This window comes from Xenopus laevis, chromosome 3S (assembly GCF_017654675.1).
Source record: "Xenopus laevis strain J_2021 chromosome 3S, Xenopus_laevis_v10.1, whole genome shotgun sequence".
Classification (NCBI taxonomy): domain Eukaryota; kingdom Metazoa; phylum Chordata; class Amphibia; order Anura; family Pipidae; genus Xenopus; species Xenopus laevis.
This window is the reverse complement of record NC_054376.1, coordinates 72,337,285-72,351,142: the sequence shown is the minus strand read 5'-3', so window position 1 is coordinate 72,351,142 and position 13,858 is coordinate 72,337,285. Positions and strand designations below refer to the sequence as shown.

At 37.0% G+C, this 13,858-nt stretch overlaps 1 protein-coding gene across 7 annotated transcripts in view; it reads right to left on the bottom strand.

Annotated features, from left to right (window-relative positions):
- Positions 1 to 13,858, bottom strand: part of magi2.S (membrane associated guanylate kinase, WW and PDZ domain containing 2 S homeolog) — a 375,483-nt gene that overhangs the window by 64,576 nt on the left and 297,049 nt on the right. For all 7 annotated transcript variants that reach the window (XM_041588487.1, XM_041588488.1, XM_018255760.2 and 4 more), the window contains exons 8-9: positions 12,298 to 12,419; positions 10,994 to 11,176 (exon numbers count right to left, since the gene is read on the bottom strand). In XM_041588487.1, the coding sequence (XP_041444421.1) occupies positions 10,994 to 11,176; positions 12,298 to 12,419 (305 nt within the window). The remainder of the gene's footprint in view (positions 1 to 10,993; positions 11,177 to 12,297; positions 12,420 to 13,858) is intronic.

The window sequence follows — 13,858 nt, the reverse complement described above, 5'->3', positions numbered from 1 at the left end:
TTTTCACTTTTTTCGCAGACAATTTTAACACAATGCACAATATTATAAGTACCACACCATCTCAACATTCTAATTTTAGAACCAGCCCACATTTGTCATAAGTCTTATGGTGGCCATAGACACACAGATCCTATCGTACGAATCGAGGATTCGTACGATTTTCGGATCGTGTGTGGCGTGTGCCGACATCTTTCGTCCGACGGAGATCGGTCGATGTGGCCAAACGAGCGGATCTTTGCATCTATGGCCACCTTTAGTCTATGGCACTGATCATTAAGCTGCATGCAGCTATCTACAAGAAATGACTTTCTCCTCCTGTGCCATGCTATCCATTGCCAGAAAAGACAAAATATACAGGTATAATATTAAATTAAAAATCGAAAAAAATCGAAATTTCTCAAATGGCATTTGATTCTATTCTGCAACATTATTTTTATACATGGATGCTTTCTTTTTAATTAAAACTACTGCTAAACTGTTTTCCCCCAGGGAAACTTCTGCTACTACTAATTAGTTTTTTAATAGAGAATGTTACTAGAGAACAATAATATGTGATTGCATAAACAATAATAAATGACAAAATATAGACAAAAACCCCTAATAAACTTCTATCAGCATTTTCATATTTTGCAAACATCTGAAAACAAACTCAGTCCCAACTTGCAGTTCTTTTTTGCCTAATTAAATAAAATAATTCTAGATTGAAATCCATTGAAAAGCATGGCAAGTATAAATGAAGCTGGAAATGGAACAACTACAGTTTCTCCCTGAGGCTCATAATTGCAGTGTGTGACAGTACTTAGTAGAACAGTGCTGTGCCACTATAAAATAGGACATATCTAGTATAAGTGATTCTAGAGCAACTGGACTTTGCTAAGTAATCATTGAAGACATTTCACTACACAACCAAGCAGCTTCTTCAGTTCAACTAACTGGCCTGCTACATACAATGCTGTTCTAACATCTGTATCCCCGCAGTTTCAGAACAATTCACACATCCATTCAGAAGTAACACCTGTTTCTCTGAGTTGCACGATGCCTTGGTAATCCTATCACAGCAACTACACAGCATTAACACCTCTGTGAATTTTAGGTGTTGCCCCTCTGAAGAGTTACAACACGTCATTGTAATTGGATTAGTGGAAGAGTTTATATGCCAAGGGTTTCCTGTATCAGTCAGTTGAACTGAAGAAGCTGCCTACCTTCAATCTGAAGGTAAACCCACTGGGAGGGCACACAAAGTAGGACAAGGGCAGGATGTAGACATAACTTTGTTTGGGTCTTTGTATGCTAGTTAAAGAATATTGTGAAAAGCATGGGGTTTCCCCACAAATACATATCAGTTTATTAAATATTGCAGCCATAGGCACTAATGTACTTCTGTCTGCATGGAGGTGATTGCCTGAACGTTATATCCTAGTGAGAGTTTTGAATATGTTGTTTTGCTGCAAATCTAGAAATACTATACAATTTTGCATGGGTATGAAGATCTAAATTATGGTAAGACATAAGACAAAGGAACCCAGTCATTAATTTTTGGTTGGCAGAAACAAGGAAAGACTAAGTATGATCCTGGTTCAGCTTCATTGCAATAAAAATTGCTTTCTTATTCTTAAAAGTAATTCAGAATGAAAATTACATAATCAGAGATTAACTGTCATAATAATGATAGTATGGTTTGAACTATCAATGGCTATTTAAAGCACTGCGTATCTTGACAGCGCTATATAAATAAATAAATGATGATGATGATTTACTTTGTTATTTTAAAATCACAAAGGACATTTAAAAGGAAAAATGATATAGCAGTTGATTAAAACAGCACCTCCACCTCAAATATGGGAGTTTGGTGAGAAAGAAGGCATGGTCAAAATAGAAAAAATGTAGAGCTTTGCAACAATAGCCTTCAATCTAAAGTACAAAACAGATACAGTAGGATCTACAGGATAGTAATGAATGCTTCTCAAAACAGCCTGCTTGACATGATTGCCAGAGAGCAGAATAAATCAAGCGAGAGTCATCTGGGCTACCTCCTAGCTCCATAAGAATCTGTAAAGTCAGCAGAAGTGCTCTGAGCATGACAGAATACAAACTATCATCATCATATAACTGTTTACACATAGGAATACCTAGCTAGAGAACATTAAAGTGAAAAATAAAAATCTCATACTGAAAGACATGAAACACAAAGAACAGCCATAAAAGTAAAGCACCGGACCTCCACTTGAATATTCAGTGCCCCACAACATTATTGCACTACTGGTAAACAAAGGGGGAGTTACAGCAGCAAGTTTTATCTTCCCTTTTCTAGTCTCATTTTTGAGAAATGTTTCTCTTTTCTGTGTACTTGCTGACTGAGTCACTGCATGTTGATACATTTATAACAATTTAAGATAAGCAAATAAACAATTGTAACTATTTAAGATAAGCAGGTCTCTTGGGGAAAACTTTGACCCACAGCTGAAAGGACAATTTCAGCTTCATTAGCAAAACTATTATAACACATTAAACATGGTCCTAAAACTCTCAGAAATATGTTCAAACGTTCATAACCTGCCACGTTTCGTAAAATGGACATGGTAATTAGAGGGTGTGGCCATAAAACGAGCGTGGTCAAAAACGATACCACTCTTCACGTGGCTGATGTTTTTGTCCCACTTTCCATTTTTAAAATGTTGGCAGGTATACTTGAAGAAGGAAATATGCTTGTGCACAATACAGTGTTCCCTTATGCCTCAGGATTTAAATATACCTATACTGGTTTAATAATAAAGGTGTCAGGCAGTGGCGTAACTACCGAGGAAGCAGACCCGCAGCCGCTGGGGGGCCCGGGAGTACAGGGGGCCCGGACGGGGCCTGCTTCCTTAGTAGTATGGGGATACCCGCATACCTCTCAACCGTCCGTTTTTTTAAAGCTCAACCCGCTGTCCCGTATAGGCCGACATCCTGAGCAGGGGGGCGGAACCTGCCGAGTGTACAGTGCAGCTGCTTCCATCTGAGAGGCGAGGCGTGCTTGGATGGGCTCTTCTAATTCTTAACTCCGCCCCCCTGCCCAGTGCTTGCAGGAGTTAGTCAGTGTAGTACCAGACTGTCACATGGCACAATCTCACTTACGTTCTTCGCTGCTGGGCTGGCCTGCTGCCAATGGCTGGATCCCAGTGCTGAGTGCTCATGGCAGATGCTGATCTTCCTAGCTGCCTTGTTACTGCTGCTGGAACTGTTCGAGCTGAAACCTGGGGGGCGGGGTGGATTTAGGAAGCAGGTCGGATCGGATGCCATGCAGCCAGGCAAGCTCTACTATGTGTGTAAATTACAGTTTGAGTGTGTGTTTGTGTGTGTTTCTCTGTTTGTGTGTGTTTTGTGTGTATGTTTGTTAATGTGTGTGTGAGTGATTGGTACATTTGCTGCTGTGTGTGTGTGATGCCCGCTGTGCCCACACTCATGCCCCTTTGCCCACTCTATTTACAGTGCCCAGGCAATAAACTCACTGATTTACCATCGGCCTTACATTAAAGTTCCAGGAGCAGGTTCTTCTCTCTCCCCACTAGCCCTGGGCCAAGGTTGTAGCTCTCCAGGTGTTAGACAGGTAGGACAGAGGGTCGTTCCCTGCAGATTCCCCCCTCCTCCCCCTTCTACCAGGCTATCAGCATAGAAAGAATGTAGGGCGGTAAGAATACAAATCACATTTATTGCACTGCCTTGTGGTCCTTTAACCCCTTTCCTTGCCTTAATGTGCAAATTTGCAATTGTGCCATCTGATATATATATATATATAATTGCCTCTATGCCATTCTTCTATAGTTCTGGGGTATTTATATGTGAAATTGGCACAGTGCCATCCTTCTATGAGTTCTGGGGGTATTATACATAAAATTCTCCCACTATAATATATGTGCAGAGGGGGCCCTGAAATTTTTTTTGCAGGGGGGCCCTGGCATCCGAAGTTACGCCACTGGTGTCAGGGCCTAGGAAGCTGATGTACAAGCTTGACAAGGAATAGTCCAATTTGCGGCAGCCAAGGGGTTAAGAAAGTTTGTGGTCATATCCAATAATCCAGGCAAAAGATCAGGGCAAGAATCTGTCAATCACAGCAAGGTCAAGAGCCAGAAAACAGTCAATCAGGAATGACAGTGCACCCAGGAATACTTGGAAATTGAACCTATAATTGGGAATTTAACCCAAGTCTCTGGTGTCCTTTTATTTCACATTTTTGAGAAAAAATTAAATGAAGTTCTACAATTAAAAGCATTGACATCTTTCCTCTTGCTATTTTATGCTATTGCTGCCAGTTTCCCTACTCTGAAATACCACTTTACATAGCTTCATAAAGATTTCCAGTTTTTGGCAAACAAAAAATGAAAGTCTAGATATGGTATAGTGTATATTGGTGAGGTTCTATATTCATATAAAGTTTACCATATTTTGTAAATCAGACTGTGGTGTTGTATTTTATTGTTGCATGTTGTTATAGGAAGGGGCATGGGTCATATTTCTCTGTAAAACAACAGCTTCTGATCGGTAGAACAATAGAATTGTTACTTTGTTATACTGTAACTTTCAGTGCAATGACAGTATACGCAGCACCACTGCTGTTTTGAGGCAATGTGAGAAAAAACCCTTGTCTCGGGGCGGCATTAAGCTACCAATTACAAGGGTTGGCCTATAACTTTAAGAGTTGCATTTCCATTTTTTGTAACTGGAAATTTGACTCCGCTAGTACAGAGAGCACTAGATCTCTCATCTAACTGCAAAACTATAGAAGACTCCTGATAATGACAGCAGTTTTTTGGGTAACGCCTCTATTACTTCTGCACATTTAATGGGGATGTTTTACATTTCCTGTCAGTGCCTATTATTTTTTGCCTTTTCATTGTGACAAGATAATGAAGCAGTCTGCCATCAAAACTAACAATCTCCATTGTACAGGAAAATTGCTTGACAAGTTTATTCTGTTTGACTCTTTTCTATGTTCACATGTCTGATATTTAAATCTTAACAGTGTCCTCGAATTAACTTTTGCTAGGCAGTATGACCCCCATCACTTTCAGTTTAACATATTTGAGACAAGTATTATTTGAAATTAATGTATATAGGAGTTAAAGTGACATGTAATTAATAAATCCATTAATAAAATAAAAGCAATAAAGACACAATCTTGCAAGGTACTCCCAATGCACTCCATTTTCAGAATACAGGCATGGGATCCTTTATCCAGAAAGCTCAGAATTGTGTCCAAATAATCCAAATTATTCCTTTTTCTCTGTATTAATAAAATAGTAACTTAGATATAATCAATCCTTATTGAAAGCAAAAACAGTCTAATGAATTTATTTAATATTGACATGATTTTCAAGTAGACTTAGGGGCAGATTTATCAAAGGTCGAGGTGAATTTTGTAATTCAAAAAATTCGAATTTCAAGCTATTTTTTGTGTACTTTGACAAAGGAATAGTCCAAATTCGATTAGAAAAAAATTTGAAAATTCGAATATCGAACTGGCACAACTCCGTTTTCTGGGTTCAACAATGCAACATTTCCTCCCAGCATTCCATGGTCAACTGGTAGAATACAGAGAATAGTATTACAGAAACAAATGGCGATGACTGCAATCTTGAGCCCATTTTAATGTAAAGTAAGTCAAAAGTCAAAAAATATAAATCGGTTAACTATATTTCACTGTTCTGTACTTTTGATTTGAGTTCTAGGAAGACTGTCAAGATTTGAAATTTTATTCTCCTTTTGATTGGATGGGTGATCTAAAATCATAAATAAAAATTCAGCCTCAACTTAAGTACACAAAGGAGGGACTAAAGCATCCTCCGTTTCCTGATATGTGGCAGGGTCTATTACATATACAGTAGTGATGTGTGGGTTAACCTGAAAACTGTGGTGACCCGCAGTGGTTTACTGCCAGTTGGGTGGGTTCAGGTTGAAATTTGGCCAACCATTGCGGGTTAGGGTTGGTGGAGGTCAGACTGCAGAAGTATACTCCTTCTCTGCTCCCAAAGATTCTGCGTCTTTAAATCAGAAGTGCTTACAGAAGTAACGTACAGAGCGAGAAACTGAAGGTATTGGTTGATGCAAATTCTACAATGGCAACATTTTACTGGTTAGGGTCATTTGTAGTTATGTTGAATGATTCAACATTCAAACAATTTAATGGGACATTGGCCAAAGAGAAAACAAAAATAATTTTCTTGTACTTTGAATTAAAAGCGATGCAAAATGGCTAATGAGAAAAAGAGTAAACTTTTTTTTCATGAATAAATTGTTTTCATAAGGCATGCTAATTCATAATGCAAGATGCAAGAAAAATGTCATAACAGCTTTGTGCACTGTGTAGATATTAAAAAAATTAATTGTTATAGATATGCTAGGATAGGTTACAGTTAAAAGGAGAAACATTTACAATCATTCTTACTAAGACCTTTCCTAGAATAATACATCTACTGCTAGAATTCACTGCCAAGACTAACATGGGTTTTAACTAGATGTAACCTTGTAATACTGCAGGACAAGATAAAGCAGTGATCCCCAACCAGTAGCTCGCGAGCAACATGTTGCTCACCAACCCCTTGGATGTTGCTCCCAGCAGGTGATTATTTTTGAATTCCTGGTTTGGAGGCAAGTTTTGTTGCATAAATAAACAGGTGTACAGCCAAACAGAGCCTCCTGTAGGCTACCAGTCCATATAGGGGCTGCCAACAGCCAATCACAGTCCTTATTTGACATCCTCATGGACATTTTCGTGCTTGTGTTGCTCTCCAACTCTTTTTTACATTTAAATGTGGCTCACAAGTAAAAAAGGTTGGGGACCCCTGAAATAGAGGAACCCTTATCTATCTTGCCCTGCAGTCACGGTAGGTGTCTCATTATCTATCTCATTGACACAGAAGTTGCAATTATGTTGGAAAGGAGAGATTTGCGTAGAGATAATCTTAAGAATCTTTCTGATGCAAGGTAACTAAAGAACAATTCATGGTGTTTGGGTTAAGGCAAACAGTTGATTTAACCATTGCAACATTTATAACTTGTGTTAAACTTGTAGTCCACGCAGTTATGATTAGTGATGAGCGAAATTTTTCCATTGATTTGGTGAAAAAGAAATTGTTGCGCACACATCGCACAAAAAAAATTGACACCCATAGACTTTAATGCATTTTTGCTGTTTCATGAATTTTTGAAGAAACGGGCAGTGTCGGACTGGGACATCAGAGGCCCACCCAAAAACCTTTGACTAGGGGCCCACCAATTAATCTTAGACCAGGGGCCCACTCTTTGTACTATTATTCTTCCTTTCCTCACTCATCTATTCTCCTTTTCTTTACATACTATAATCTATTATTCCATCTATTTAGCCACTTTGTTCTCATAGAAATAGGGAATGGTCATGAAATAGGCCAAATGTTTAGCAGCATGAGGGCCCACTGACACCTTGGCCCACCGGGAGTTTTCCCGATATCCCTGTGGGCCAGTCCGACACTGCAAACGGATTCATCCATCACTATTCATGATCATGTTCACCCTCATCTTCTCAGATACCAGAGTTTGTAAAATCAAACAAATGTTGTTGCTGTTGTATATGAATACATGCAGTCAGCAACAACAAAATATTAATTTCTATGAATGCATCCATTTTATCCGTTTAGGACATGCTAAGTCTGCTGAGTAAAGCAGCCAAATCACAAGTGAAAGCGCCCTGCTTTGCATTTATCAAATTCTAATTTTCAACATCTGTACTTTACAGCTGATCATGTTTTTGTAAGATGTGCACTGTAAAGGTAACTGTGAATATGAAAAAAGGAAAATTAACGTTTCATTTTTTTAACCAGGAAAACAAAAAGCAATTTTTGCTAAATATGTTTCTCCAACACGTTGCATAAAATGACTGTTATAGAACATTTGTTGAAGACTCAGCATGATTGCAAGTATCATTGTAAAGTTTAATCAGTCATGATTTCAACATTACACTTTTAATTTCAAACAAATCTCATCAGATACTCATCCAATGTAGAGTTGTGCTTCTTCTGAGCTCATTTTCTAACAATAAGTGACAATTAATCGATGTCCTCGTGGAAGTATCAATCAGAATAACTAGCACAATACCTAGCACAAAATGCAGTGCCCATGGTAAACATCAATACCAGTTAGTTTTGATGCACAGTATATTTCCAGATAGAAAATGAAATCAGTTGATTGGTTGGCCTGGCCAACTACTCTGGTACAAATAAACACCACTGGCTATACATAAATACATTGCTGCTTGTGATGTGCAGGTAACCAAATCTATGATCTGCACCTTCCCAAGCTATGGACCTTAATTTTTAAGACAATGTGACACCATAAAGGGGATGATCATGTCACTAACCACAGAGGACTATGTGGAAGATTACAGTTAAGGTGATGTGCAGGGGCTTAAGGAGGCAGGTCTGACAATACTAAGACAATACTAATTTACTAAACTCAGAATGCAAAAATCCGAAAAATTTGTGATTTTTTTTATTTTTTATAAATCACATATTTTTTGGAATTTATTAAACCCTGAGGATGGAATAGTCCGAATCTGAAAATCCAGCATCTCAGACCTGTCAAGGTTACATATAAGTCAATGGGAGAAGTCCCAATGATTTTTGATGTGCGCTGGGTTTTGTGCAATACCCCAAAGTTTTTGGGTGAACATCAGAAAAGTCAGATAAATTTGTATAAATCAGATTCTTTCCACAATGCAAAGTTTCGGGAAAATGTAATAATAAATAAGTGTAAAAAAACCCAAGCGGATCTGATCAGAGTTTGTAGCAGAAAATATTGAGATAAATACGGACTTTGATAAATAACCCCCTAGAAGTTGGACCCACCCAAACCCACACCAGCAACTCCACTAGCAAAATTGCAAATAAAAAGACAAATCAATGCTTTCTATATATACAATCCAAAAACCAAAAAAGTCCAAAAGCCATAGTTTGCCAAAACCAAGCAGGTGTAACCTGAATATATAACACAGCACATCGTTATGGCTTTTTTTTTATAAAACACATTGGACTGTAGTAAATATAAGCATAAGATCAAAAGTCTTGGAAGTAATTCCACTACCATATGTTTAAAGAATACCTGAATACTATTATGATGAATATATAATGAATTTGTTCCAAAAGACCCTTCCTTATACCCAGCATGAATAATATTTCTAGGTAGGATAAACATTCATCACAACTATACTTACATAAAAAAAATGAAAACATTTTTAGGATCTTTCCTAACATACTGGAAACAAGCAGATCTCGAGTTCCTAGCTAGTGGACTTTCCATGTTCTGAAAAAACTAAATAAAACCAATGATTGCCTCAGGGTATGAGCAGCAGCTTCTGGTGGGAAAACCATATAAACTGTAGGGACACACTGGGTGATTTGGGGAGATTTAGTCGCCTGGCGACTAATCGCCGCGACTTTCCACGACCAATCTTCTCCGAATGCCTCCCCTCACTCTGCGCCTGGATAAAATGAAAAATCGCCTGCGCTAATCACACGCGGCGATTTGTCGCCCGAAGTTTCCTCGTGAGGCAACTTCGGGCGATTTCGGAAAACGAATCGCCGTGTGTGATTAGCGCCGGCGACTTTTCATTTTATCCAGGCGCAGAGTGAGGGGAGGCATTCGGGGAGAAAAGTCGCTGCGATTAGTCGCCAGGCGACTAAATCTCCCCAAATCGCCCAGTGTGTCCCTACCCTAAACAATAATGAACACACTCCCATAGGAACCACTGAAACACATTCTGCCCCTGCTACATTAGTAGAGAGATAAAAGCTGCTCATGTGTCATATGTCAGTTTAATGAGACACATTGCAATCTGCAGCTATCTAAAAACAGATAATAGCGCCTGTGTAATATAGAACCGATGTAGGTTATTAACCTTACAATGTAATTCTTATGGTTATAATGTCCTGTAAGGTTTTTAAGAATTAGGATGTCTACTCATGCCGGTCCAAATTTTGAGGCCCTGACCCTGTAAATTTCATCATTTCACAGCATTTCTATTTTTATTATTAACCCTACCACTCAAATGAAAATATAGAAAGTGGATACATTGTGAATAAATGTGAGGCATAGAAATAATGTTTATTATTATATTCACGTTTTGGTCCCTATAGCAAGGATTTTGAAGGAGCTTTAAGACTCCAATGCTTTTGGACTTCAGAATAAAAGGTTGTCTTCCACTGAATTAAACTGAATAATAGGGACCTAAGTATGAGAAACACGTTACCTTACATATGCCTAGACTGGTGACTGAATAGCATACAATTCTTGTAAGGTTCTCACATTTAATGAGATTGCTGAAAATGCAAGGCCACATATATATTAGTTTCCAGTTTTCACAAAGTTTCCCTTTTATAACTTTGAAATATTAGATCCCTAATGCTACAATCAACAATCAGGCCCACTCCAGAGGATGCAGCATATTACTGGCAAAAAATCAAACAGTCTCTGGGTTTTTACCCAGAAAACCATTTACTCATGTTTAAGATAGTTAAGGGAATAATTCAGAGTAAAAACAGTATGTTATTGCTTTCTTAATCAATTGGTTATTCAGAAACATCTAGCAAATGAACTTGTTCTTGTGAAGGTCATTTAAAAGAATAACATTGGTACTTTCAAAAGCAATGCAAATGCTATCGTTATCTCTCTGTAACTTACCCAGCCCCTTCTTCAACAAACATTCATTTAGTTTAGAATGCACACAATCATGGACAGGACCTGAGACACATGCTCCAGCTATATCTGAATTCCACATATTATGCAGCTATTCCTCAGATCTACAAATATGATGACCTATTATGAACGTCTATAAGTAATATACAAAACAATATGAACAAATTAAATCAAAATTTGCTGCAGTTATTCATATGTCTGTTATGCCATAAGTACTGAAATGCTAAACATGCCATTTTTTTGACAATACTTTACAAGTGAAGGACAGCAAAGAATAAAATATGGAAATTACCGGTCTCCATTTTATCATCTTGTGCAGCTGGGCCTTCAGGGATTACGCTCTTCACCTGCAAAAACTCATCTGGTTCATCTCCTCCAATGATGGTAAAGCCAAAACCCATGTTACTCTTCTTCAGCATGGTGCTAAGAAAGTTTCCCTTTAGTTGTGATGCATCACGGGTAAATAGTGGCTTTTCTGAAGCATTGAAAAAAGTTGAAAATGTAAACGTTTAAGGTTAGGCCCTTTTTAAATGCAGAGGTGATTAAACGTAATACAAAAAATCTACCATTTAAAAATAAAATACACAGTTAAATCATTAATAAAATGCGTTATGGAAAATGTAGAAGATCTGTAAAGTCTCAGTTTTGACAGATTTATCACATCCCATTAATATATAAGCTTACCATGATACTCGTCTCTAGCTGAGCTATGATAAATGATGAAATAAGCAATTATACAATATGTGCTTCTCTTCATCTATCAAGTTTTCTCTTAAATAATAAAAAGGGGGTTTTACAAGGAGAAAAATACTTGAGAGTAGTCTAGTTGTGCAGAGTAATACAATTATTTTTGTGAAATGTAAAGAATAGGCAGGCAGGACTTGGTGTTTAACCAAGAAGATAACCAAGCACCCTTTGAGGGCATAAATTGCTTTTGTGGTGAAAAAACCTACAGTACATGGCGCTGGAAATGTAGATGAAAATGTTTTTCTTTAATTGGAAGGGGCAAATCAATATCTTCAGAAAAGAAGCCAATATTTCCTGAACTGAGGCAGCAACATATTTGTAAATTGTTACCATGTTACATACGGCCTCTTTTCTAGAAAAAGCTAATTCTATTTTCAGAGCCTTGTCTTATAAGGTAAATGCTTCATTTTCTTTTTTTCATTTTATCGTTTCGCTTTGTACTCTCGTTAACAAAATGATATCCTTTCTAAGAACGGAGTCCAAATATATACTACATACTCAATATATAAGCATAGCAAGTGTTTAATATTATGCCTATATTACTTTACTAAAAAAAGGTGATATCATGCCTCTATTGTTAAGAGTACTGCCTTTTTTACTTACAAAGTTTTAGTTTCTTGAAAGTAATGTTTTTGTGCTTTGTAAAACTGCTACTTTCTAATTATTTACTGTTGCATATTCTGCATGTACATTACTCTATATTTTCATGAATACCTTGAAGTTTTTACTATTTAGCCTCATTTATCGATCAACTAACCACTTTATGCAAATCACACATTCATTAATTATAGGCATTACGATTATTAATATCATTATAAAAATCAATGTTTGTTTTCTGTTGGACAGTACCTCTAAATACTTGGGGTGGCATTGGCGGAGTTCCCAGTTCTGTAGAGGGCATACTGTGCTGCTGAAGCTTTCGTTTTGCTTCTAAAACTGGGTTTTCAAACTGAGTTCTTCTGTTTATGTGACTGAAAAAACAATTGCAGTGGTTATTCTGTAAATATGATACAGCTGGTCTTGTTTTTATAAATTACAACACAAAATAAAAATATGTATTATAGGAAAGAAGCCTAATGTAAGACACAGATATGGTCTAGCAGAAGTGTTTCTTTATTTGATGAACTTTACTGAGTAGAAATGAAAGTGCTTATGGTTAAATAGATCTAGCATTGTTTCTTAATAGTGTGGAAGAACTTAAACAGCTGCTTCTACAATTTATATTATATCGATTGCATTATTGTGGATGCGACAGAACAATGATCTGTATAGTTTCAGTTAGTATGGGTGTGGCACCATCTGAATCTAAAATTCACTGTTTCTCAGGATAGAAGTTTTCTCAGAAGTTATACTAAACTCAGAACTGAATTCAGATGAACATTTCAGATGTGCTTCGGAATTCTACTGACAAGTTTACCTGTGCACATCATCCCTAAATATCCCCATAATAATTTAATAATAGAAATTAGCAGTTTGCATGGTCTCACGCTTGCAGTACTTATACAATTTACAGGTTGTATATAATATATATTACATATAAATATTACCAATTTATAGTTACATTTTTATTTTCAGGTGCAACCCTTTCTTATCAGATTCTTGTTCACTGTGTGGTTGACAGTTAGAACATGTGAGAACCAAATGAAAGAGCTTTGCATAAAATATACTAGTTGCTAATAGCAAGATGTAATGTTGTTTTCTTTATATTACAGTCTTATATTGGCAGTTAATTCAGAGAATGTGGACGGCAGCATGATTGAAAAAAATGAGTGAGAAAGCAGGTCAGACTGAAAAATTCGGAATTCATTAACTCAAGTAGCTTATACAAAAGGTTAAAAGGTTTTCTCTAGAGAAAAACAGCAACAACTGTAATTATTAAGTACAAAGTTCTAAAATGATTTTAGAAAACAAGTCCATGCAGTTCATATACAATACCAGGACAAACAACATCAAGATTTATATTATATTGTATAGCAACAGAAAGAAACAGAAAATAATCAGTACATTTATAAATAATACTGGCAGTCCAAGCAGTGATCCTGACTAATCCACATGTTTTATAGTTTGGTTTTTCTGTGGGTGCCCAAGAAACTGAATTATTAGTAGTCAATTTTGGATTAGTATTTACATAACTTTTTAGACAACATTTTAGAACATTAGCCTTACATTTACAGTACTACTTATTTCCCAAGTTTTACTCTTTTCCAAAAGTTCTTGTTTGCTGTATCAGTAGAGGACTCAATGCAACAAGACATCAGCTTACTTTGGTAATCTACAGGTGGCTGATGAAAATGTGTGCATGTAGTACTAAGTTCCAGATGCCGTAGCTATAAACATGTCCCCTAGTTTTAGAAATATGAAATCAGAGTTTTAAAAACACCAATACTCCCCTCCCTCTTTCATATATTAC